Source organism: Marmota flaviventris, chromosome 8 (assembly GCF_047511675.1).
Source record: "Marmota flaviventris isolate mMarFla1 chromosome 8, mMarFla1.hap1, whole genome shotgun sequence".
NCBI lineage: Eukaryota > Metazoa > Chordata > Mammalia > Rodentia > Sciuridae > Marmota > Marmota flaviventris.
In genome coordinates, this window is record NC_092505.1 from 62650340 (window position 1) to 62678108 (window position 27769).

A 27769-nucleotide genomic window follows, 5' to 3' on the forward strand; every position below is an offset into this window, starting at 1 on the left:
ATTTAGAGCTCAGGAACAGGAAGTGAGGAGTGAAACCGAAAAAGACAAAAATCTCTAGAGACTTACCTAAACCTGTGCTTTTAATCCTTTTTAGCAAGTCAAATAGGTAGAAAAGCTTTAAAATATACACTTTATCTATATTTTAGAATATAGATAAAGTGTGGAATATAGATAAAGTGTATATTTTAAAACAGAAAATATAATCTGCTTTCTGTTTTAAGAGCTAAGAAACAACAACAAAGTTTGGAACTGGAAGGTAGTTCTTTATTAAGTGAATTAGCTGATGTCTTATTTAATTGCAGCAAGGGCAGAGGACCGGGAATGTACCTGCAGGCGTAATGGGTACATTGTAGGCCCAAGGGACTCAACATTTACTTCTTCTTTAAGACAGAAAATGCACACCTGGTCCTGAGTGCTATACTGACAACTGCTTCAAATGAATTTAACTTCTAGAGTTGTGGGGGGTTTTTTTCCCCTAATCTTATACATACTTTCAGATAGTGTAGTCCAGAGGAATTCCTTTGTTAAACTTTAACCCTTTGGGCATTCTTAAACACTTTTAATTCATTGGTTATTAAAAATTAAACCTCTCAGGCTGAATAGGAAACACTCAGCTGGTTTGGTGTAAGAGAGTTGATGAAGTCCTGGGTCCACTTGAGGGTGCTTAGTGAGGCTGCATCTTCTCTAACAGTCCATAGCACCACCGTGCAGAGCCCACGGCCGGTAAAGTCAAGCCATGTAATTCTGGTATTCTATAGGACAATTAACAAATACGCCAAGCTTATGGTCGGAAGGACCTCATAAACCTATATAACACATTTTTATTGCATTGATATTTCATGCTCTTAAGTCCCTGTTCCTCATAGAAATTAGACCTCACCCCATCTTTTAGCTTCTTTTAATTTTACTGTATGATACTGGCCAGCTAAAACATGAGAAAGAAACTTCAGTTTCCTTGGAATGTTGTCCAATCAGAAAGAGGTTATTTGCTTTTCCTGAGATGCAGAGGGTCTTAAATTTTGTTTTGTTTTGTCTTCTATTCTGATAATGAATGTAATACATTCTCATTACAGGAGATCTGAAAATGTATGAAACTATAAAGAAGAAAATAAAGATCATATGCAATCCCTTTCCGCAGAGATAACATCATTAGCATGAATGTTTTGTCTGAAGGTCTGAACGTGGGTGTACTGTAGAGTGTTCCATGCGTTTCGCCCTCTCTGAGGCTGGGCCTGTTTCTGTGACTCGCTCAAGGTTGTAGCAGAGGCAGGCCCAGGGGCAGCCCTCCTGGGCCCAGGGCTCTCTCCACAGTGACAGGCCCCTTCCAGCTCTTTCAGATCCTAACTTACGCCTGACTCACTTCACAAAAGCCTTTCTGGATCACCTCTAGGATTCCCAAGAAGGATCCCTCTTTCAGGTGTGTGAGTGCTGATATTCTTTCTCAAAATTTAAATAATAATAGTTTCCCTTTTGTAGATTTTTTTTTTTTTTTTTGCTTTTTAATACAATGGGTTTTAAAATCTAAAATCATTTTTTTCCCTCATTCTCTCCATTATAGAACTTTGGTTTATACAGCTTGGGTCATCCAATAGGTGAGAGGAAGTGAGGCTCAAATATTTTATTCACATTTTATAACAAGAAATTATACCATCATTAATTTTTTGCTCAAGGTCATTCATTTATTCATTCAACAATGAGCATATGTGTCCATGGTTTCAAGGTTCTGATACTTCTACTTATATCTGTGTCATCATTTGCTCTAAAACAGCATCAATCAGCTGAAGTCTATTTTTGGTCAGTCGACTATATGAGGAAAATCCCTTTGAAGATTTGAAAGTCAAGTGTGGGATTCCTTTTTGGCCCAAGTCTAGTTAAGGGAAGCCAATTTCTTTCCTCAAATATGGAGAGAATGCTAGGAGTTCTGGTTTTTCTCAGCCAGTGTGATACAATCTCTCAGTCACAAGGACAATTGTCCACCTACGTAATAGGCACACCCGTATAACTTTATGTGGAGATGTAGATTCATTTCTCTGTTTTGACTTTTACACCCACCATGATGACTGTGGTTCTCAGAGAACATTATTCTAGAAATGTTAGGCATTAGGATTTATTCAAAATGTATCATACATGGGAGAAAATCAAAAGCTTTAATGCTACAAATAGGAATCACAGGCCATATCTTTTTCTATGGAAAAATAAAAAAGTAATCATACTTGTAAGTAGAAGCTGCTAATCCGTAAAGCCTCTGAGTAGAGCCGAGAAACCCTTGGGAAAAAAATTAATAACTTTCAAAGTATGATTTTGAAAATTGAATTAATAAAATTGTCCCCCTTTTAAGCCTCTATAATAATACATAGTAATAAAGGTCTTATTTTTCAAAACCTTGCCCCCCACAAAATCAAGTCAGAGGACAAAAAATCATAAATTTCCATGGAAGAACTTCATACTGATTATGTTTCAGGTCCTCAGTAACAGTGAGGCAAGAAACAGTAGCAGATCAAATAACCTCCTTTGTTTCTTTTATTAAATGTCTTAATGAGTTTAACTCAGTCTTTCTCTCTCTCTCTCTCTCTCTCTCTCTCTCTCTCTCTCTCTAACACACACACACACACACACACACACACACAATTTCCAGGTAACTAGAGGATGGGATCTTTATTGGATTTAGCATACCCCCATACACACACCTGTCCCACAAGCACACACTCTGACTTGCTCTGGCTCAGAGAAAAAAAAAAAAAGCACCATTAAATATTTTAAGTCCTCTAACTAATATGTCATTCAAACCTGTCAGAGGACTGACCTTATAGACAGAGTGTGTCTATTACACACAAAGAGAGAACATTTCCTTATTTAAATGGCTATGGCCAGTAAAAGAGAGAGAGAGAGAGAGAGAGAGAGAGAGAGAGAGAGAGAGAGAGAGAGAGAGAGAGATTTATGTTAAAGTACACACCCTGGAATTAGAACAACTGCAACCAAGGTAAGACCCAAAACTCTAATATTCTACCCATGGATAAGAATGAGTGCTTGTAAGTAGGACCAGAGTCATTATCTAGAGTCAAAACACTGAAAACCAATCCTTGCCTCCTCTCCAAGAGAGGAGAAGAAAAAACATCCCAAAATTTCCCATGTCCAAAGATATGAAAGTTTCACAAGACAATGAGAAAATTCCCAAAATATAAACTCTGGAGCTTCCAATGAAGCATCTCTCACCTTTGCAACACCGGCATAAATTTTGAGCAAGAAAGAAAAAGAGAGAGAGAAGGAGAAAGAGAGAGTTAAAGAGAAAGAAATATAACAGAATGAAAGTGTAAGGAAGTAAGGGGACCATGATGATAGGAACTTCTGGCTCCATGTGATTCTTCAAATGTCTGAATTTCCAACAATAGTCTTGCTTTTGGGTTAAGGCACTAAGATTCCCCCCCCCAAAAAAAAAAAGAAGAAAGAAGAAAAAAGAAAGAAGAAGAAGAAGAAGAAGAAGAAGAGGAGGAGGAGGAGGAGGAGGAGGAGGAGGACGACGAGGAGGACGACGAGGAGGAGGAGGAGGACAATCTACCCTTCCTAGAACCTTACCTAGGGCAGCTCCTGAAGTAGTAACAGATTCCATTGTTCATTCATGTACTCATATATTTGTTCAGCAAATCTATCAGATACACCCTCAACTAGAGAGATAAGCTGAGGACACAGTAACAGGAGAGACATATTGTCTGTGCTAGTGAGGGGTTGAATCAACTGGTTTTTATTTTGTTTTTGTTTTTTTCAGTTCTGGGAATTGAACCCAGGACTTCACCCATGCTTGGCAAGCACTCTACCACCAAGCTATACCCCCTAACTGTTTTTGGTGATGCAGGTTTGTTTGATATGACTGTCAAAAGTCAAATATTAATGTAAACAAATCCAGCAAGATATTTTCCCTTTCTAGTATTAATTTCTCTTCTTCATACCCCCTCATCAGGAGCTAATATCTAAGCTGATAAGAATCCCTAATGTTTTTGTCCATTGATGCTGCAGCAGACTTTTCTGTTTATATTATACTTCAAAACTGCAGTACCAGGATGGCTTGTTAAGTGTATTTACTAAAGCTAGATCAATATGTAGGGAAAAGTTTTCATGAAAGGCATAAAAATCATAGGCTCCAGGTATGTTCTAATGAATTTGTCCAGGGAATTCCTTCCAAATCACATCCCTGGCAATGCAGTTTTCTTCAAGTACATAAAATTGCCTTTTCATTTGAAGAATTTTCAGTTGTTAAGGACCAAAATATTTGTTGTTGTTGTTGTTGTTTGTTTATAATAACAGGAAATACCTCTCCTTGAAGAATATTTTAGGTCTGACACTTAAAAAAAAAAAAAAAAATTCTCTCCTTACTGCCATCTTGTGGACAGAGATGATATCTTCAGAGAGCACATAGGAACATGTCTTAGTATTGCCACAAGATGGCAGCACATAACCAAGAAGTGCCAAAAATTTAACTTATAACTTATTTGTATTTCTAAAATATTTCAAGGAGAAATTGAATTCTCCCTGAATTTTTTTCTGATAATAATTTCTCTATAGAGTGAAGTAGTTGAGAATGTTTTTAAATCTTTATTTTATGTAGGTCTTTGTATTCAATTGTGAAATATCTGCCTCTAACATATCATCTAGAGATTACAACCCATTCCAGTGACTGGGTCATCGGGGCACATTGCCACTTCTATTCTGAACAAAGTTCTGCCTGAGCTATCTGCTTTTTATCACTTTTTTGTGTGTGTCCCTAGTGTTTTGTGTATCCTAGTGCCACAACAGATTTATTTTTATGTGCATGCTCTTGATGTTTTAGAATTGCACTATCATGGCTTAATTTATTGGGATATCTTTTTCTCTTGCCACAGAAATTGCACTAATAATCCTCTGTAGAAGATATTTTACCATAGAACTGGCAATAATACCTCTATGTAAGCACTTACTAGGTGTCTGGCACCATTCCAAGAAGAGCATATAGATTAATTTATCTAATCCACGGCACAGATTTCTAAGGGTTAGCTTTACTAAACTAATTTTACAGAAAATGAAACTGAGGAAAAAAAGAGGGTAAGAGATGCTTTCTAGCTTAAGCAGAATCATTGGCCTCCCTGCCTGACCCAGTTCCTGCATAATCCCTTGACATTTGTTCTGTTTAGATATGAGGTGTCTCCCAAAAGCTCATGTGTGAGACAGAGCAAGAATTTTCAGATGTAAAATTATTAGATCAGGGGAATTCTGACTTATCAGTGGATCAATTCACTGATATTCATGAACTGGTTGGTTAAGAGTAGGCAGGTAGGGTATGGCTGGAGGAAGTAAGTCCCTAGGGGTGTGACTTGGGGGTTTTTAGTTTGTCCCTGGTGAGCAGAGTTCTCTCTGCTTTCTAATTACCATGGCCTGAGCTGCTTTCCTCTGTCAGACCCTTCCACCATAAAGTTCTGCCTCACCTGGGCCTAAGAGCTATGGATTTGACCCACCATGGACTGAACCTCTGAAATTGTGAGCCTAAATAAACTTTCCCTCCTCTGAATTGTTCTGGTTAGCTCTTAAAAGCTGACTAAAGCAATATTGTTTCCACTGAAGCCTGTGGAGCTAATAGAGAGCATGGGGAACTTGGTGGTCTTTATCTGAAAAAGGTTCCATTGAGGATTTAGACCCCTTTGAGTAAAGATTATCAATCTGTTGCCTGAATGGTCCCTATAAATTCTCAAGGATACTAAGACAAGAGTTTTGGCCCAAGAAAGGAGAGCTGCACTTTGCACAAGAGCAGACCCTTTTTGTCCAGTATTGCATCATTCAAATGTCCCAGCAATACTGCTAGAGTTATAGAGGACTTGCTTTTTTTTTTTTTTTTTTTTTTTTTTTGGTACCTGGGAATGAACTCAGGGACATGCAATCACTGAACCACATCCACGGCCCTGTTTTGTATTTTATTTAGAGACAGAGTCTCACTGAGTTGCTTAGCGCCTGGCTTTTTGCTGAGGCTGGCTTTGAACTCAGGATCCTCCTGCCTCAGCCTCCGGAGATGCTGGGATTACAGGCTTGTAACACCACTCCCAGCTGAGGCCTCGCTTTTATACAAAAAAATGCCAGAGGGTATGAGAGAAAAATGTACTAGGTTCTAGTTAGAGAACTGGGAATAGTGAATTTCAGTCCCAGTTCTGCCTTTTGCTATCTGTGTGATCTGGGCCTCAATTTCTTCATACAAACATGAGCACATTCTCAGCTGTGCCTTTCCAACAATTTTGAAGGAAATATGTTAATTTCAAAGTAAAGGTGTCAAAAAGGTATGAAGAAAGAAAATTAGTGGGAGTATGTTTGAAATACAGTTGAAACGTTTGTGGTTGGATGATGAGACCTACAGAGAAGGCTGTCAATATCAGACATCAGTATTCTATATATTGAGAGATCCTGGCTTCCCATTTCAGGGTACTTATGGCAACCATTGCTGGCTTCTGCCAGGGAAGGACAATTCTTACTCAGTCCTGTATGAACTTGCCTTGTGTTGCATCTGTCAACTGGAATATCTTCAAGTAGCATAGTTCAAGGACAGAAAAGCAGGTGCTAACATATTTGAACATCCTCAAAGCTCCACCAGTAATCACAATACAGAAAAACATCCTCTTCCACATCTGGTCAGTTTAGGGAAACTGTCCTTACCTGCAGACACCACCAGCTCTTAGGAACTGTGAGTCTGACTGGCACTAGTTTTGCTAATGCTACACTGTAGCCAAACACTTTCAGACTTGAGACACTAGGACAATCTTTCTGTTCTTTATAGTTATCATAAGAATGCCAGAAAATATTATACTTCTGTGACCTACTTTGGATGGACAGATGAAAAATGTATGAGGAAGGGGATTCATAGGTTGCACTGAACCTTGGAGTCTTTACAGACCTGGTCTCTCAGTGCTAAATCAGTATAAATAATTTAGCTCCTCAGATTCCCATGTTTTTAGGTTAGAAGGATGTTTGGCATAAATTTGTTCTTCTCATGCTTCAGGGATTCTAGATCTTCTGTTTTTGGACCACTGTGCATTCAGAGTGTCCATCATGCACTGGCTTGATTACAACAGCCCACAATAGCAGACACAGCCCCTGCCTCCAGGGACTCCATGTCCAGTGGGGAAGACAGACATTAATCAAAGCATTAGACAAGCACATTTGAAGTTAAGTGAAGTGCATACTATGATAGGAAGCAGAACTTATAATAAAGTTTTATCAGGGAGGTAAGGGAAGATTTCCCTGTGGAAGTGAGAACCCAGTTCTGAAGGAGGCGTGAGATTACTAGTGGAGATATCACTGGGCCATAAGCCCGATGGCAGAGAAAATATCGTGCCAGAGAGAACACAGGAGAGAGTTGGAAAAATGATAGATGTGGATGAGGCTGGAAGACAGGGGTGCTAGGGAGAGCCATAGGAGCCATGATAAGGATTTTGATCTTTACCCTTGAAGCCACAAGAAAGCTTGAACAAATTTCAAGCAGCACTGTAGGGTGACCAGATGTCCAATTAAAACATCTTTCTCTGGCTGAGGAGCCCATCACTTTTCATCTTTAGTGAAATCATGTTACTCGGTTGTACAGGGCTATCTCCTAAGGTTCACAGAGAACAATGTCTGGGCCCTACAGCCAGTTTGGGCTACTATAGTTAACTAATCATTGAGTCGGTCCTCAGATTCAAAGGGATAAGGAAAGGTTACATATTTATTTCTAATGATGCAAGATTATTTGGGGTTATTTGATAAAGATACTTAAAAGGGAATCCAAATATTTTATCCATATGATCTGATTTAACCTTGACATTTATTGACACATGCTACAAATATTTATTGAAACCTACTGCACACCAGGGTCTAGTCTAAGCATTATGGATTCAGTGGCTAACAAGACATACACTGTGCTGCCCTCGGGGAGCATGTATCCTAACAGAGGAGACATACCATAAACCAGCAGAGAAGGAAATGTGGAATGTGATGCCAGGTAGAGATCACTGTCCTTAGATGAGTCAAGCACCTTGAAGAAATAGAGAAATAACAGAGGATACAAGTTTTGAAAAAGTGATGGGAAAATCCCTCCCTAGTTGGTGAGATTTCAGCAGAAATCTAAATGAAGTGACTGTGAGACCTGAGGAAAAAGCATTTCAGGCAGAAAAAACAATGAGTGCAAAGGGTTCAAGGTTGGAATAGACTTTCCTGTTAAAAGAGCAAGAGGCCAATCGACTTGAGTGGCATGAACCGAGAGCAAAATGGTAGGATGAGGCTGGGGACCAGACAGTCTATGGTTGCATTAAATTGCAGTCAAGGGTACTTTTACATTCCATACTCCAGGGTCCTCACATTTGTCTACCTGCACAACATGTAGCATCAAGAATACATATTGGCAAACTACTTTTGCCACGTCCAACTGCACAACATTTGTTTTAACATAGCAGTCTCTATTTGCCTTTTATTCAATTTCTACCAATCTCTATTTCCACTAAAGTGTTCTTTCTGTCTTCTCTCATTCTCCTTTCAGTGGAGAGTACGAGACTACCATTACGTTCATTTCAATTGATAAAACTTTTTGGTTTTGTTTCGCTAAAATGTTTCTTTTTTAGAAATTGGCACCACCGTGCACTTCAAGCAAAAAGGTATGGTTTTTATTTCAAATTACCTTCTAAATGTTAAAATTAAGATTTCACAGGAATATATTGTGGTCTTATATACTTGAGTTTATTTCACTTCAGTAATTTGCAATAATAATTTCCATAGCACATTTAGCACTATTTGTTTTTCCAAGTAGTAAGTTTTCTTCTTTACAAAAATTCCCTGGTCCAACCCATAACCCCTGTATTGCTTTTGATACTCATTCACTTTTAAATACCTGAAACCCAGCTAGTTATTCTATACCCTGCTCTCCCCTTGTCCCTTACTGTCCATGGTTAGCTCTTGCAGAGCTGATTTTTTTTAATAGTAGCTGCTTAATGACAAGTGCTCTTAGAAGACACCCAAAGTCTATTTTACAGTCACCTGTCTGTCAGATATTCAAGTAAATATGTTGCTAAATATAACATCTAGATATCAAGTAGATATCCAGATATCTCTTAAAATGAAACACGTGAGCGGTGAATATTTCCTCCTCTCTCATCATTTTCCCAGGTCTTTATAAAGCCTCATGATGCTGCAGTACACCTGGGCTAGTGGGTCCTCCCAGGAAAGCCTTGTGATGCCCTCCTACTGTCCCATGGCCACCAGCCATGTGACATATCATGCACATACTCATCTCTACAAGGACAGGGCAAGCAGATCAAAGCTGCATAAATGGATCCAAAATGCAAACAATTACTATGTCTGCAGTGCCCCCTGCACAATGGATAATCCCCAAAAGTTTGTAACCCCAGACCAGAGCCACAGAGGCACATATGTGGCCGGGCACCACACTCCTCGAGTCCTGTGGTCACACACTTGATTGGTAATTGTCTCATAGGAAGGTGTCCTCCTCTCTGAATCTCAAAAAGGAATGAGACAACCAAGATCACTTACAATAGTGAGAAATCATTTTTGTGGGCTCCAGGCCTTCCCAGCCTCCAGAAGCCACAGAGATTATAAGGACTGTGGTGCTTACTCCCACAAAAGGTCCAGCACCTTGTTTATGGCCAGTTCTAGCCTGTTCTCACAGAAGGCAGCAGGAAAGAGGCAGCCAGGAATATATACTTGGGAAGAGCATTATCTGAGGCAAAAAGGCACAAACTATTGTCTTCTTCTGCTCTTCTCTCCCCAGTGCTATGATTACCAAATTACCATTTACATTTGAATCTAACTTGCCTAGTGCTGTTATGTGATACCTTAGGGCTTTGATGTGGATGATGACATAGGCATAGTATTTTTCTCTTAATTTCAAAGATCATCAAGATAAACTGCCAGCCAGGGGTGGTGGCACATGCCTGTAATCCCAGCAGCTTTGGAGGCTGAGGCAGGAGGATTGGGAGTTCAAGGTCATCCTCAGCAAAAGTGAGGGGCTAAGCAACTCAGTGAGACCCTGTCTCTAGATAAAATACAAAATAGGGCTGGGGATGTGGCTCAGTGGTTGAATGCCTCTGAGTTCAATCCCTAGTATGACAAAAAAAAAAAGATAAACTTCCAATGTCACCAAAAGTAGGACCTGAAAGTTTTTAAACTGGGTGTGCCATATATATGATGCCATTTTGATGGGAAAGATGTTATGATTCCAGATTTACTATGAGACTAGTTCAGTCCACCAAAATCTCACTTTATAGAGGGTGGAGAAAGTGCATGAATGGCCCAGATTTAATCCTAAAACCCAGGGCTCAAAGAGAAAATCAGTATTTTCCTTCCTCTAATTTGCTCCACCCTGGTGATTATAGACTTTAATCCAAAATTCAATCACCCAGATGAAGTGGTACTGGCAGAAAATGGACAGCAGGTGGCGCCAAAGTCCGTCTTCTCATTCTTCCCTATCGACATGGCTTCCCAGGACCCCAGCGTGCCTTAATTTGCACACCTAGATAATATCAAAGATCCATACTTGGGAGATTCTGTAGATTATTGCTCTCCTTCGTTTAACAATTGTTTTATAAGTTGTTTATACTTTTATTTTATTTTCAGTCACATATATATATACACACACACACGTGTGTGTGTGCGTGTGTGCGTATGTGTGTGTAGGAATAAAATATGCCTAATTCTGACTCCTTCATGGCTGAAAAGAATTCCCAAGGATCATTGATGGCATGTTGAAGACCACTTTGAATAAATCTAGTCCTAAATCCAGGAAATGGGCCCTAAGGACTCAGAAGAAGCAACAAAAAACTGTTGGTCCAATTTGAATTACAAAGTATCTGCAAGCACACACACTACAAAACAGGTGGTGAAAAACCACCTGTCCTTTCTTTGAGATTTTGCTGAAAGACAAATGAATTGACTGAGTATCCTACATCAGATTTGTAGTGTAGAGACTGGTCAAAAAAAAAAATTCTCATAACCCTCAATTTCTGGATGTTTTATCAATCTTGCCCTGAATTACAAATTTTGCCCTTTTTTAAGCATTGATGTGGCAAAGCACAATCCAGTATTCATCTTGGCACAGTCTCACTTACCTTACCAGGTTGAGAATCTTGACCTAGTGTGTTGACTCATGGCTTACAGTGTTGCTGCAGCTGCATTGTGGCCCTGATGGTCAAACATTAAAGCCTTGACCCCATTCACAAAACAATACCTTTAATTCAGGTTGGTATTTTATTCATTTTTGTAGCTTGAACATCTGTGTCAATAATAATAATAATGCTACCATGTAATGAATATTTATCAGAAACCACACATTTCGTGTACATGCAAACATATAACACATATGTACAATGTGGTTAACTATCAAGACATGATATTTGTCTGTTATGTGAAAAACATGTAGCAAGTTTTTATATTGTGGTTCTATTTGCCCATCTATTCTTAAGGCTAATTTATGTTTGCAGACTCTTGCTTTCATTATATCTGTCAGTATATGAAAGCACTTGCTGAGCTTGGCCATCTGGCATGGGAAATAAGATTTATCATTTGCATTTCCACAAATAAGCAGAAATTTTGTAACTATGAACTAAAACATAATTAATGATTTTGCTGATTATTCTTCCCTGAAATAGCCATTAACTGAAGTAGTCTCCTATGCAGTCATATATATCCATAATTGCATACGCACTTGTGATGATTCCCCAACTATCACGCGCTTACCCTGGTATTTCTCAAGTCTGTTTACTCTCAAAATCAATTATCACAAGAGCAAGTCACATAAGCCATCAAATAGCTATATGAAGGCACTTAATGAATAATAATTGATAGAAATGAAGATACTTTAAACAAATTCACACGGTGCATTTCAAATATATAATGACATTATGAAGGATAAAATGAAAGATTATTAACATAATCACATTGGAATTTCCTATTATAATACAGAATAAAATATGAAGGTAACAAGTAATTATGTATTATATGTACTAAAAGACCAATAATATAAGTGTATATATAACTATAATGTAGATATTTCTCTGTGTGTATATATATAGATGTACATATATGTATATATAGATTCATTAGTAAGAATGTTACGTTTGAGCATGCTTATTCAGATTGATAACTTGCTGAGAGTCTTGCTAAATTTGCTGAGGCTGGCCTCAAACTTTCGATGCTCCTACCTCGGTCTCCCACGCTGTAATTTTTGCTTTCTTAAATATTTACTCCCATTTGAATAAAATGATAAGACTAGTCTTGTTAGCTTTCCCCAGATACCATTCAGTTCCCAGATGTCAGGAAAACAATTGAGCCTGACTTAATGCTACAAATTAGATTATGGAAATAAGCAAAATTGGACTTTTTCTGAAAACCCTTTTCACACTATCCCTGAGGCAAAACAGAAATTGCTTTTGCTTTAATCTGTAGGACCTTAATGTGTGTGTAGTTTTTTTGTTTGTTTGTTTGTTTGTTTTGGTTTTGTTGTTTTTTTTTTTTTTTTTTTTTTTTTTTTTTTCTGTTTTGAAAGCCTCACGGATGCAATACTGCAAACAAATGTGCCAATAATCTCATCTCGCCCTGTGTATGCAGAGGGTTTAAAACATTGCTGCCAGGCCAGGAGACTGGGGAGTTTTCTTGAAGAGAGTTTGAAGGTTCTCAAAGTCCATCAGGTGTAGGGGGGAAGACATGGAGAAGGTGGATAGGGAAGGACAATGAGCTGAGCCTCAGGACACCTGGACTCCAGCACTAGTCCACAAATGCTAATCAGGTGCCTTATGCAGCATATATAATCTTGAACCTGAAATAGACCTTTTGATAATATGATCCCACAGCTAATCAGAAAATCAGACAATTAGTTGGTTGATTAATTTGTTTTTGTTGTGCCTTCATAGCTTTATATGTGATAAGCTCATTTTACATAGTACTTATGCTGTTCCAAATTTGTACATGTTCATATTTTTAAATTAAATAATATTGTCAATATTTTCAAGAAGGCATTTTAGCCAAAAATATTCTTTCAAAATCATTTTTTGCAAAAATAATGGATGTTCCCCCTTTAGTTTCTGTTTGTGCTGGCTGTCATTTTAATCAAGCCCAAGTTTCATTTCTCAAATGTTTGACAGAGACTCACCAGAGTACATGGCCATTGAGCCACACAGTGTCCTGGTGTCAGGCAACACCTCGGAACCAGATGCAGGTTAGAAACCTCAGCTTCTCTGCTGACAAGTGGTATCAACTTTTACCATGGACTTAATCTCTCTCTGCCTCCATTATTTCACTGGAAAGTGTGTTTTATTCTAATGCCCATCCCATAGCACAGCTGTGTGCTTTTATTTATTAAGAATTTATAACAATACCTTGTAGTGAGTGCTGCATAATCATTTGCTGGGTTTGTTTTATTGCTATTGCTTTTATTATTTGCATAAAACATAGATTAGGAGGCCATTCTTGAATTCAGCATTTTCCTGTTAGCCTACCTTCAATCTGGTATGTTTGTAAACAGTTTGGGGAAATTCACATACCAGAAGATGCTTCCATTGCACTTGCAAATCACAGATTTACACACATTACCACACACATTGATCTGCATATGTATTCTAAAAACTTAAAATTACAGTCCTACCAGTTTCTTTTTTGAATATCATTGTGGAGCTATGTGGCTTTTAAAGCCAGTCTCTGCAGTGAAAGTGTTTTTATTTCCTTTATTGGAATATGAACAGAACAACACAAAAGGAGAAGATGGACACACAAAGCTTAGGAGACACACTCCTAAGTTGAATCCACAAATTCTGCCCCAATCCTATTCTTGCCACCATAACACAAACCCCTTCTCCTCCTTCCTTTCCTCCCGCTTTCCCTCTCAGACCCACAGTCACATCCCCAGTTACACTCGGGTGGCAGCAGGGAATACAGCTGCCATGCCAGGCTCAATCCTGGGTGAGTTCAAATCAGTTCTGCTCCAGGTTTGAACCTGCTTCTAAACCCCCCAGGTTTGGGTGGGTTGTTTGTAGGTTTTGATTTTTAAAAGATCAGTGAAGAATCTGGGCAAGATGATCCCTGCTTCCTCGTAAGACTATACAGTGTTTCTGCCTTGATAAGATGCCACCCATCCATAAAGTTTCTTGGTTACAATGCCCCTCCCAACTGACAAATAATTAGTGCTTCTCCCCCAAGGAACAAGGGAGTCAGGGGGCAGCTCCAGGTTTTATTGATGCTGTGAAAAATTGACAGGAACAGCCCACACGGGCTGGTGAAGTACCTTCGCCAATGCATCACCTGGGGCAGAGCATGCAGGAGGAGGCTGGGTGAACAAGAGCCTGTAGCACCGCCAGACAGCAGTGACAGCCAGCTTAAGGACTGCTTCAGCAAGAGCACTTTGTATGTAGAGGCAATTCAACAAATGATACCTCTTAACTTACTTGGACCTCAAGGAGGACAAGGATATAGGAAAGGTTTTCAGCCCTTCCCGGGCTGCATGTAAGAGCACTGACATTGTGGCCTCAGTCCTGGCTAGGCCTCACCTCCGACAACATCAACAGTCAGCTGTGACCTGGATTGGTCAAGATGTAACTTCTCTTTTCTCTCTCTCCTTTTATTGTTCTGCAGGACCTGGGTCGGTGAGAGGAATAAATGGATCCATCAGTCTGGCCGTACCACTGTGGCTGCTGGCAGCATCTCTGCTCTGCCTTCTCAGCAAATGTTAATAGAATAAAAATTTAAAAATAATTTAAAAAACACACAAAAATGCGTCACACAGGATACAGAGAGAGAGTGGGAGAGAGAGAGAGAGAGCGCGCGATGGGGGGAGACTGTTTATTTCACAACTTTGTGTGTTTATAAATGAAGGGGGGAAATATGAAAATGAAGACGAAAATACAACATTGGAAACAATTTTAAAGTCCATCAATAAAAATTTGGTATGATCAGGGTGGGAAAAGCTCTATCAGGATGTGTGTATATCTACTAAGGAAATGAATGCCGTGCTAAGGACATCCAGATGTTGTAAAAACAGGACAAGTAAAGAAGTACCAGATGGAGACTGACTCCCCCACGCACACTTATCCTTCCTTCCTTCATCTTTCGTCATCTGTGGGGAAAAAAATAAGGTCTTGCCTTTGGTGTTATACTTCCATAACTTTCTATTGTGTTTTCCATTCAAGCTGACCTGTAGCCATTTCAGACTCTCCATAGAGTCTTATGTTCAGCCTTTTATCGGACTCTCTTGCCTCTGCTATCTCTCCAACTTTTGAGATCATCCCCTCTCCCTCCAGAGTGTTCTATCTCCCATGCTCATTCCAAATAGTCCCTTTTTGCCCACCCACCCCAACTCTCTTCACCCCCTCCAACCGCCCCCTGAGCACCAATCACGCCGCAAATGCTAGGAAGTGCCATTTTAATTTTCTCCACTGTGTGCGTGTGCTCAAGTCTCTCCCTCTCACGTGGGTGTACATGTGTGTGAGCGTGTGTGTGTCTCTCTCTAAAGCATGCCAAGGGAATGGTCCATGTGTACATAGACTCATCGTGCTGTAGATACTGTCCTGCATTGTAATTGTGAGATGCGGCTGTAACCAGTTGCTGGGGGAGATGGCAGGGAGGGAGGCAAGGAGCAGAGGCCTCCCCTGTCCACGCCTGTCACATGACATCAGTGTGTATTCAAACCAAGTTGTGCCCCTTCCAAGGGCAGGACCCCATATTCCTCCCAATCCCATCATCAGAATCTAGTCAGGAGTCACTCAGAATATCACTGTAAATGAAAGTGCCTACCATTGATGGGGTGAGCAAACAGTGGGGAAAAAAAAATTAGTGATGGGGATGAAATGGCCTAGGAGAGAAGGTTTCTGATTTCACTCTTATTTCATGAGTTTGAGGGATTCATATGTTTTCCGGTGTTTAACAGGCTGAGCCCTGCTCTGCTGCAGGGCTGATCAACATATATTGAACAAATCCCCAGAAACAGAAAGTGTTATCTCCCATCTGGAAAATGATGAGCCACATGGAGATCCTAAGCAATCCTGTTTTGCCTCCTCCCTAACCTTCAAATAACATGAATTTGCCCCATGGATCCCCCTGAGCAGAGATTGTTTCCTCTTTCAGATCAATACAGTGAGAGTGAGCAAGACAGGCAAAGTAGACAGATGCCCAAATCCCATCCCATGTTCTGAAGATACTGTCAGAGCATTAAGAAAAAACATTGGCTATACCAAAAGGGAATTCACTCCTTAAGATCCTTTGCAGATTTTTGTTCTGATGTTCTTGGCTAACTCTTGATTTAGCCATGCATGTCATCCCCCTGCTGCTGTTCCACTGATATCTGTAGGACCACACTTTTTTTTTTTTTTTTTGGTACCAAGGATTGAACCCAGAGGCACTTAACCCTGAGCCACATCCCCAGCCCTTTTATTATATTTTATTTAGAGACAGGGTCTCACTGAGTTGCTGAGGCTGGCTTTGAACCCCCAATCCTCCTGCATCAGCGTCCCAAGCCGCTGGGATTACAGGTGTGTGCCACTGTGCCTGGCTGTAGCACCACTCTTCTTGATGATTCATCATTATCCTAGACCAGACCACTAGAAATTGCATTATATTCACCTCTCCTGCTCTATTTAAATTTATGTCTCTGAGAATCATCTGGATATTCACACTGAAATAAGAGCTCATTTCTTCACCAGAAGATCTGAGCAACTTGTAATTAATTTAGGCAGAAAGTGTCTGAATACCACAAAGCTTGGCATTACCGCATCACCATAGGTCTTACAGGGAGAGCTGGCACTCTGCATATAGACTTCTTTGTCTACATGAAACCAACTGCTGTTAGACTATAGGATGCACTGGAAATGGTCAGCTCATGATGGGGAAGAGGATTATTGTTGAGGTCATTATTGAAAGCAGTCCCACAGAACAAATGTGGCAGCTCATCAAGTTTTCAAATCTTGATAATAGCTGAGACATGATATTAAATGAAAAACTTCATTAGCAGAAAGAGGAAGGAAGGAAAGAAAGAGAGAAGTAGGGAGAGAGAAGGAAGGAAGAAAAGAAGGGAGGGAGGGACAGATCTGAGAATATTTAAAAATCTCTTCTAGGTGGTTCTATGGTTTGTTTTGGATGCATATCACATTCTTCTTTTAGGATTTTGCTGTTTAGAATTGAAAACAGAGGACAAATTGGACATGGCAGTAAGAGTACTTATGGCAGATCGTGAGATAGGGCAGAAATTCTTATCCAAGAAGGCAGCTAGTCAAATACAGGGAAAGTGAGCCATACTCCTATGCAGCATCAATTTATTGACAATCAGGGATTTCTCTAACAATTTGGTCTTCTTTGTACAGGAACAAAGGTTATTACCTTTGATGGTTGAAGAAGCTGTCATACCCTTAAGTAGAAACCAAGAGAGCACATGGTGATTGAAAGATACAGGAAGAGAAAAAGAGCAGGAATTGATTTCAGTACCATTCATTATCAGTTTCAGGAACAGAGCCTGTGGCATATTACAAGCTTTAATGCCCAGCAGGCCTTTTTACTGTTTCTACCTTATCATAAGGACCAGGTTAGTGGAAGGAGCATGTCCATTGGAAGAAATGTCTTGGCCATTGCTCTCTTGGTTTTTAACATGGTGGACCATAAATTAAACATACATTTTCAAAATATGGTATTTGCCTATATCTAGCAGGATCTGGGATTTGCAAAACTTTGCTACTTGCTCCTCTTTCATCATTGGCCCTAGAAATCTCATAAGTTTAACAATGTCTCTAAGTAACTTGGGGAATGGAGGGAAAGATAGATTGGAGAAAGTCTCAACACAAGATTTCTTGGAATTGAGTTCATCATATTGCCATAACTTCCTCCCCCAACCCCCAGCATCTTGTCCTTTGATAATCAAAGCACTGAAAAACACCAATTATTTGGAAATACCATATTGAGAGAAGTGGAAAGCATCTAATAATGTTAATGGCTAATACATTTTGCATGCTTTTCATACAAAGTGAAACTCTACCATTCACAAAATAAGATCCTTAGCCCCAACTTTCAGTGATGTGGAAATTACCTTGACCCAGGGACTTCTTGAAGGATGAGAACTAGCCTAGGTTTCACAACTGCAGAATTGTAATTAGACTCTCTGTTCAATTCTTCATCAAGAGTCCTTGCTTTATTGGAGGACTTTTTTGTTTTTGTTTGTTTAAGATATAAAATCCCTCTGTCCTAAAAGAACTAAGGCATATGGAAAAGTGGATGTGTTTTCTGTTGGGAAGGATTGTTCTATTGGCCTTTTCCAGAAGAATTCTTGAACTTGAACTCTCCCTTGCTATGGGCTTTTTAAAAATAATAATAATAATAATAATTATAATAATAATAATAATAATTATTATTATTATTATTATTATTATTATTATGTGATCAGACAACTGGGGCTATTTATAGAGACCTTGTAAAAGTACTCGTGATTTTCATGTTCTTGGAGGGCAGAAATAAAAATCTGTTTCCCCTCCAAAAATGGACTTACCTCCTTTGCACATAAAGACAAAACTCCTCAGCATAAAATGATTTGAGTTGTTACCCACCAAGTTGTTAACCTTCTTATCTAGAGTTGCAGGCACAATCCTGAACTGATTAGGGCTCCACCATTTCTCTGGGTTCGTCTCCCTGAATTCCTCATTTTGTTCTTTGCAGGCTTTGAATTATTTGTGGAAAAATAATATATGTGTGTATGTATTTTTTTTAATCTTATCTTTACAGATGCTATATTTACAATAATGTATGTATTATAAGAAAAATTTAGAATAACAGCTTAAACTTAAAAGAAGAAAGTGCAGAATTTGGTTTATTTAAAGAAAAAAAGAGCTATGTTTCATAAGGAAAGGCATGGAGCCCCATTTTTTTCCCACTTTTAAATTGTTTGCTGACAGATCAAATACTATGGGAATAACCATGTCCTCATTTTTTTCTTCATCTTTGTAAGCTTTTAGCCTGGATTTAGTCTTGGTCCCCAGTAAGTATCAATTTCTACAGCGAGTGTAATGCTGTATCTGGCCTAAAAACTATTAAACATTTTAAGACAAATAAGCAGACCACAAAAATAGTGAGATAAGACCCTGAGTTAAGAAGCACAAATCTAGTTTAGGAAACCCCATTCTTTCTTCAGTATTTAAAATATTTCTCCTCCAAAGACCAATTGCCCCAGTAATGTAAATTTCCCATCATGGTTGGCACCCTATCCATAAACATCTCACTAAATGCAAAATGGAGTTTACATTTATGTGCATACTAGTGGAGGAGAAGTAAACTATTCTCATTTGCATTTAGCTATGCTGTTCAAATGTCGCCAACTGAAATTCAAAAAAGAATTTGTTTTCACCCAGCAAAGTACATCACTTTCCTCTTGGCAAGGAAGCTGGTGTTAACATTAGGTTTAGGTTTAACATTTACACCAGCGAATGTTTATGGATATTGTGGGAAACGTATTTTAAAATCTTGATTTCTTTTCAGCGCATTTACATACTGTGTGCTGATTAATAAATTAGGGACCAATCATGTGTAAATCAATGTAAATCACTAGTTTATGTACATAATACAAACGATGTAAACTTCATTTTTCATGCAGAGGCCAAGTTCAGCTAAACCCATAAATCTTAAAGGAAAAAAAATCAAATAAAGTAAAACCAAAGCAAGTCACAGGTCAAAATGGGAAGAAGTAGGAACAGAATGCCCAAACGCAAGGTTGTCTCAGCCAAAGGAAGTAGAGGACAGGGGCACCTACAGGTTTCCATGATGATGCAGTCACAGTTAAGGGTTACCTTCTTGTTCCTTCAAGACATAAGTGCAGATTCTCCCAGCTGTCACCATCATTTTCTCACGGGATCCCCCAGCAAGGGAGTAAAGAGTAAGAGAGTGTTTGAGGGCTCCTGGGCCTATTTCATCAGCTCTCAGGCATCTGGTTATTTCTCCCTCACCCCAAATCCAAGGAAGTCAGCCATACCTTGGTGAGCACAATACTACCCAGTTTCTGTTACCCACTCAATAAAAGCATTGGGAAAGCTTCTCTGTCATCTGAATTCTAATAAATTGTTAGGTAGAAGAAATAGGTGACATCCTTGAGAAATATCTTGGTGAGTCATCTTCGAAAAAATAACTGCCTTTGCTTTATCTAATACTCTTGTGTTCCAACACATCTATACTGAATTCTACAAATAAAGGACAGAATCACTTCGTTTTGGAGTCTCTCTCTCAGGCATTATCTCTTACAGTCTTTCTGATGTGCCTGATGTGTTTAACAGAAATATATATATATATATATATATCCCTTTCCTATAATCTGAACAATTGGTAGATTACAGATCCCTAAAAAAAAAAAAAAATGACTTCAGGAACCACATGAATGTTCTACCAGAACTGTTCTTGAAAGAAATTTAGGTCACATTAACATGAGACTTAAAGTGCTCTCTGCCTCCTAAGATAAGTGATAACTTGAAAGTGGAGGTGTATTGGATTGGGAGTCAGGAAAATTGCTCTGTAAACCGAGGTCTAGTCATAAAAGAGCTGTATGACACTAGCAAGCCATTTAACTTTCCTGAATCTTGGTCTTCTCACCCTGAAAGTGAGGTATTTGAATGACATCTTTAGAATCCCTTTTGCCTCTAAACTTGGATCCTGAATAAGAATTTAATACTCAGTGCTGTGCTCACCTAACCGTTCGTTCTAAGCTGCTGTTTGTCATCTCCAGTTTGATCTCATAACCTTCATCCTAGCATCTCCATTTCAAAATCTAAAACTTTCTAGGGAACAGGGTCTCGGGACTGACTCTATAATCCTCTTCTGACCAAAACTTCTTAGTGATCTAGAGAGGTGATATATTCAGAATAAACTGAGGGCTTTGAAATATCTAGGGCTGTTTCCTTGTTTATAATATTATAAAATCTAACTGTTGAACTATATCCTAATGACCTTTCATAGGAAGGAAAATAGCCAGATTGGGCATTATGCATGTAACAAATGAGGAAGTTGTGCATATGAAAGGAAACATCGGTTTTCTTTCATCCTGGGCCAAGCGCCTCATTATAGTAAACGTGTGTCCTTGGAAACTCTTGGCTTGTGCTGATGGCAGTAAGCATGTGGTCTGAGGCAAGTTCAATAGGCTGGTCTGTGAGAAACAGACAAGACAATACATTTTGTTTGGGAGAGAATTTCTCATGGGATGAGTTTCCTGAACTTGAGTTACAAGCTGTGAAATCAGGCAGGTGGATGGAGAGCAAACAGGCCTCGTTTTTTTAAAAAGTACAGGTCTGTGCTGTTTAAAGAAGATAAACTGAAAATAAGACCAAAATAAACACATTTTGAAAGGCCACGGTTGAAGACACAAAAAGCTGTCGTAAAAGCGGAAATCAAATGTGAAAGTCAAGCTCTCTGAGAAGAGGTTTTACAGGAAGGATGGTTTTTGAGGCAGTGAAGGAGGAATTATTTTCTTATGCCATGTTGTGGGGTGGACTGAGCATAGCCTCACTTATCCCAAACTATCCTAGACGCTCAGCTTAGCATCTGTCCAAAGTGATCTTTTCATTTAATGCCTGAAAGAACTGAAGGAATTTGAGTGTCCCGGCACTGAAGAGCAGGATTTATTCATGATTTTCCAAGTGATGCACTAGCATCACTTGGTGTAGCTAAGGATGTATTGGGGCTTAAGGTACTCATGAAGCTCTCTTGAAGTGGGAATAACCCCCATCCCCCACCCCTGCTCCCATCCCTTGGCCCACAGGACAACTCCCCATTTCCACAGTTATGTCACATTTACCTCTTTTGGGTGGTGCTCCTGAATCCACTCCTACAGCTATACTCTTCTTTGAATAAGCCCTCTCTATGTAAAGCCAGGCACAGTAAAAATCTGCTTCTTGCAAATGAAGAAAACATTTGGAACCACTAGCTTCAGGAACTGATCCCAGGATATCAGGAGTCTTTTATGAACCCACTTCTCTAAGTCTTGAGAATGTGAATGGTTTCTTCCTGGCAAGTTGTGGCCAAGTTCTGCTCCCTAAGTATTCACTGGGAGGGAGGAGGCTGAAGGGAGGAGGTTGCAGGGGGAGAGAAGCAGAGGATACCTCCAGCCTCTTCTCCCCACCCTGCTTCATCCTTTCCTTCTCTCTGCTCTACTGAAGGGTGTAAAAATCCTGCCCTTGGTTAGAATTCTCCTTATTAACAGTGTTATATACATATAAATATATATATATAAATATATTCCTTTTTTCAGCCCTGTAGACATGAACTGATCTTCCCTTGATGATACAAACACATGGCCATTTTTTGGTTTGGGTTTTTTGTTGCTCAAGGTATTTTATTTTTGTTTATTGGGTGGATTTTTTTCCCTGGATACTAGCTCTGAAGGAAAATAAAAAGCGCAGTGTGTGTTAAAAAAAAATCAAAATTAAAAAAAAGCTTTTTTTTTTCTTTTCTTTTTAAATGTATTTAAATTCTGTTTCTCTCTTCTGTTACTTTACACGTATGAATGCTCTGCTCTTCTGTGAACTTAAAACAAAATGAAATAAACGTGAAAAGGAGATGTGTCTGCATTGGCCTGTGTCAGTGATCTTGGGGTTGGCTACACTGCTTCTTGAAGGTTTTTCATGAGCAAGTTAGGAAATGATAGTGAGCATCTAGTCAGGGAGGGGTAAACAAAATACTGAAAAATCACTTGGAGGCTTTCTAACATTTCTTCTACCCAGAAGTAAACACACTATTTACAATAATTGTCTTCAGCTCAGCAAAGAGATTCTCTGAATTCCCCCTTTTCCCTCTTCCTTAAGAGATTATAACAAATTACCACAGGGAAGCTTCATTAAAACATTAAAGAAGTTTGTGAGTGAGAATTTGACTGAGAACTTGAAATATGAAATCCAGCAACAACAAAACATTAGGGAGTACACCCTTTCTTTAAAGTATCCATTACAGGAGTCACTGTTAAGGTTTAGCTTTTTTTTTTTTTTTCCAACTTTTTTTTATTGGTGCATGCATACTGATGGGATTTCTTGTTATATATTCGTACATGCTCACAATACATTATATAACAATATAATTTAAGGGTTAGTTTTAATGAGCTCCTATGCGATAGTGGCAGGAGGAATTAATTTACCTCCCTAAACCACCTATTATTTCTACTTGTAAAAAAACAGTTTGTTTTCTACTCTTGCTGTGAGCTACTATCTTCACATAATGTTTCTAGAATCTTCATAGAATCCCTATAGCATTAGACAGGAGATGGCAAGAGAAAAACAAGAAACAAGCAATCTATGTTTGAAAGAGGTGAGGTTGGCTAATTGTATATCAGAAGAGACTGAAGAATCTGAGGTTTTACTCCTCCAAGTCAAAGCAAGTCTGAAACACCTCTAAGAGAATGGATCTCAATTTGGGGTGATGGGGAGGAGGGAGGGGAGGAATCATACTCAGCTTCCATAAGGAGAAAAGCATCTCAAAAGCAAACTGTCCCCTCTGGTTCAAAGAGACAGATGAAGAGCCCAGTCTCCCCACTTTTGAATTTTATTAAAAAATTTGAAAATGCCTTTCTGTAACATGGTTACCCGACTCAAACTCAAGGTTAAAGTCACAATCATCAAACAAAACTTCCCTCACTTCAGACACCAGCTGCATTTCTGGATTAGATAACCCTGGTTTTTGACCAGCTGACTACAAACTCAAAAGTTTCTTACTACCCCTGCAGGTTCAGGAGTTTGCTAGAATGACACAGAACTAAGGAAAGTAGTATACTTAGAATTTTAATTCTAGTATAGCAAAAAACAAAACACATTAGAAGCAGCCAGTGGGAAAAACTCACAGGCAAGGTCAGGGAGAGTTACAAATGGGAAGTTTCCATTGTCTTCTCCCCAGGGAGTTAGGACACAAGCCCTCCTAGCACTCTAATGTGTGACATCAGTGTATTGTTAACTAGGAAAGTTGAGTTTTGTTGTTCAAGGCTCCTTTTGAAACCTTACAGAGGCATGACAGAATGAATCAGCCACATGCTTGAATATAATCTCTAACTCCTCTCCTTTGCCCAGAGGTTAGGAAGACATCATGAGATTCAAAGCCCCAACCTGCTAATCACTTGGGCCAACTTTCTAGTGCTGCCAGCCACCATGCTGAGTCATAAACTACCTAGAGGCACACCGCGAGTCTGCTCTTAAACATAAATTATCAGGTGTCCAACATGAATAACAGAGGAACAGCTATCTCTTGGAAAATTTCAGAGAATTAGAGTTAATTTGCTTGTGAACAAAAGCCAACCAAGATCTTTATGATGTATTTTTCATTACAAAAAAAAAATTGAAACCTCTTTCCAGATGGCCTGAGATTTTATTTCCTTTAAGTCACAGTAGATCCAGGATTAGAAAGTCAGCACATCCTTGGGCTTCCCTATCAATAGTGCTTCAAAATAAATTTTCTATTACATCCCCATTTTCTACTCCCTTTACATCTCTCTCTATTAGTATGTCTGAAGCAGCTTGTGAAGACTGAAAATGAGGTGAGTCTTTGACTCTAATTTGTTATGGAAGGAACCTGTTCTTTTTCACCTTTGTGATTCTTTTGGAGCTAGCACAGGGCATACCACAGCCTTAGCCAACATTTGTCACAATAAAATTGAGTTGTGTTCAATTCCTCCAATGAATCTACTGGATGTGGAATTCTTATCTATCAATCACTCTGATTTGATCATAGTTATGGAGGATTTCTGAAGCCAAGCCTGTGAAACAAAAAGATGGATCCTTGCCTCACATAAAAAAAAAAAAAAAAACCGATCTGAAACCTGTCACTCAAACATGAAAAACTTAACTTAGTTGCCTGGAAACCCAAGACTGGAGTATTAATGGTCATGGATAGGAAAAGACCTCTTCACTTTCCTTTTTGAATTCTTCTTTTCTACTTTCTACACTAGCTACTGGCCAACTGGCGTAACATGTTATCTGTGTCCTAGCCTTTGTCCAGGATTTCTTGTGAACCCTGGGAACTGTTTCTAAGGACACACATTGGAAGAGAACATCTAACTTAATCTGATTTTATAGATGTAGCTGTTCTCAACGAGGAGGCACTGCTGACTAGTCATTTGCTTTCAGAATAAAACTTCAGTTTTTATTGTACAAGACCATAAAATTTTGACCAACTGTGCCATCTTTACTTTGCATCATTCTACCTGCTTTTTTCCCTATCTAATTCCCCCATCCCCAGATCAAATAAGAAATCCACTAATTGTATAGTTCTTCAGGTTCTGTCCCCTCCCCACCACCAAAAAAAAAAAAAAAAAAAAAGTTCAAATTAGTGGTAGCAAACACAGGAGGCAGACCCTGATCAGAAACTCAAGAATGGAGAAAAATACTGCTCAGGTTAAGTTACGGCTCTGAGCAATTCCAGTTTGAGTCTTTAGAAGCTGTCAGGCAATTATCACTAGAAAATCTTCTGTAACCACAAGTTCCATCCAGAAACTATGAACACTCCAAATCCCTAGCACATGAACAAACTTCCCAGTTCTTTCATTATATTATGACTTTTAGACAACTAGCCCAAACTACACTGGAGAGTTTTCCTCCTTAATCTTAATATACAAACCCATAGCCTTTACTAGCAATCGGGGGATTGTAGAGTCTTCAGATAGCATTAATATTTGAGCAAATCCTCAAAGGAAAGCTAAGCAAACAAAAGTAAAATTCTCAGAATCAGGAGGATTCACCAGGGAAAATGACTGAGAACTTTTTCTAGATGGAGATGTTTCCTAAGTGCAAGATAGTTGCATTGTACACTTAACAAAGCTCCTTATAAATATGCTTCCCAGGTCTGGTCAGCTTCTCCCCATTAAGCCCTTCCCCAGCCCTAGCTAGTCAACTGTCCTGAACCTATTAGCCAGGACAAGTGAGTCATGTAGCTCAGCCAAGAAACACATGGGTCAAGAAAAGGCATGGGTCATATCCATTAAATACACAGGGATCTGCCAAGATGCCAAGTCCCTTCTGTCTACCCTGCAGTTTCACCATGCACGCATGTTCTAGATTTGGAGAATCTGTCTCAGAGTATAACTAGTGGTACAAACAAGAAAAACACAAGACTCTTATATGCATCTATTAATACTTTGTGTTACGAGTTCCATCTTCCAAGTGAGAACCCACGTCTAAGTCAGTGTTCTCGTTCTGGAAGAAGATTTCTTATTCCTAAATAGCAACATCTTGGTACTTTTCTCTTTTTAATTCCAATTTGTGGTAGAATAATAGTACTATCAGGAAAACAATAAATTTGCTTATGAACTAGTTGGACTCTCAGGTATCCTAATTGCCCACTTCTTGTCTCACATCCTAAATAATTGTGAAGGAAAAAAAGATTAAAAAAAAATAAGAGTTAGTCTTCAAGTATGGTTAGGGTTAATAGTGTAGGCCTACAGTTCCTGGGCTGCTGTGCACAGAAATTAGATCTACTTCCACGGTTTGAAGCACCATACATAGGCAATAGGCTCCTCATCTTCCCAAAGACCTTTTGAAAATAAGCAGAGGTTAAAACAAAAATTCCTGGTGGTTGCAATTAGTTTTCATTACCATTTTAAATGGTTATTTTTAATGGTACATTTAACTAAAGCTAACTTATCCATGAGAAGAGAATGTGGCCATTAAGATCAGCATCTGTTGAACAAACTGAGGCTCTACACTCTGTGATGCATGATTCCAACACCAAGAATACTGCATGCAAACAGCAGACTCATTAGCATTAATTGCTGCATTTAGTCCCACTTAAAACCTCCTGTATCTGGAACAGTTTCTGAATACATTATCCTTTTTGCAAAAAAATACACCCTAAAATATTATCATGTACTTAACAATAGAACTAATTCATGGTGTGCTTGTATATACAGTGATGAGGACTAAAGAAAGTATTGCTGATAACCCTATACTGACAATTTGACGATGGAAAAGCACCACTTGTTGTTGGCAAGGTGTGAAATTCAGCTTAAAAAGGGAGGGTTGACCAGAAAAGTGTGAGGTAGATGAGGATGTAAGGTCAGATATAAGGTCACTATGTGGTAGTGAACAAGATGATCTACCTGAGCAGTGAAAAGACTCTGGAGAGGTGTGACTATGGAGCTGCAAATGTCTGAGCTGGTGTCAAATCCCCAGGAAGAAAAGCCTAGTGCTGGGCACCATGCTGAGCCACTTGCTTCCTCAGGGCAAGCTCCAGGCCTCTTGTCTTCTGGGCTCACACAGACATTTAACAAAGATCTGGTAAGTCAGTCCTTTCATGATGCAAATAAAATACTTTAATAACACTTTCACGGTGCTGCCCTTTGCTCAAACAGATTTGCCTGGAGCCGGGTCTAGGTAGAATTGGGATCAGTAAAACATTGGAGCTAAGAACACCCTCTATGAATGGAAAAGGCAACTACTAGAAGCCCTCTGCCATATGCAATATCCTAATCCCTCCTTTTCCATTTATTTTATTTTATATTTTGCAGATATGGGGATTGAACTCAGAGGTGTTCTACCACTGAATTACACACCCAGCCTTTTTAAATTGTACTTTGAGGCAGGATCTTGCTAAATTGCCAAGTCTGGCCACTGGCCTCCAACATGAGATCCTCTTACTGCAGCCATTAGAGTTGCTGGAATTCCAGGTGTGTGCCACCACACCCAGATAATCCTTCCTTTTCCTTTTAAAGGATTTGTTTCTGATTCTGATCTCTACTTCCTGCCCTCCCTTTCAGAATGTCCCTCTCACACACACACACTCACACACATATATACCTTCCTCC

The 27769-nt window shown here is 39.1% G+C and overlaps 1 protein-coding gene across 1 annotated transcript in view; it reads left to right on the forward strand.

Annotated features, from left to right (window-relative positions):
* Positions 1 to 15030, forward strand: part of Lsamp (limbic system associated membrane protein) — a 592547-nt gene extending 577517 nt beyond the window's left edge. The window contains exon 7 of the mRNA XM_027936124.2: positions 14617 to 15030. Within this exon, the coding sequence (XP_027791925.1) occupies positions 14617 to 14714 (98 nt within the window). The 3' untranslated portion in view covers positions 14715 to 15030. The remainder of the gene's footprint in view (positions 1 to 14616) is intronic.
* Positions 15031 to 27769: the final 12739 nt, after the last annotated feature.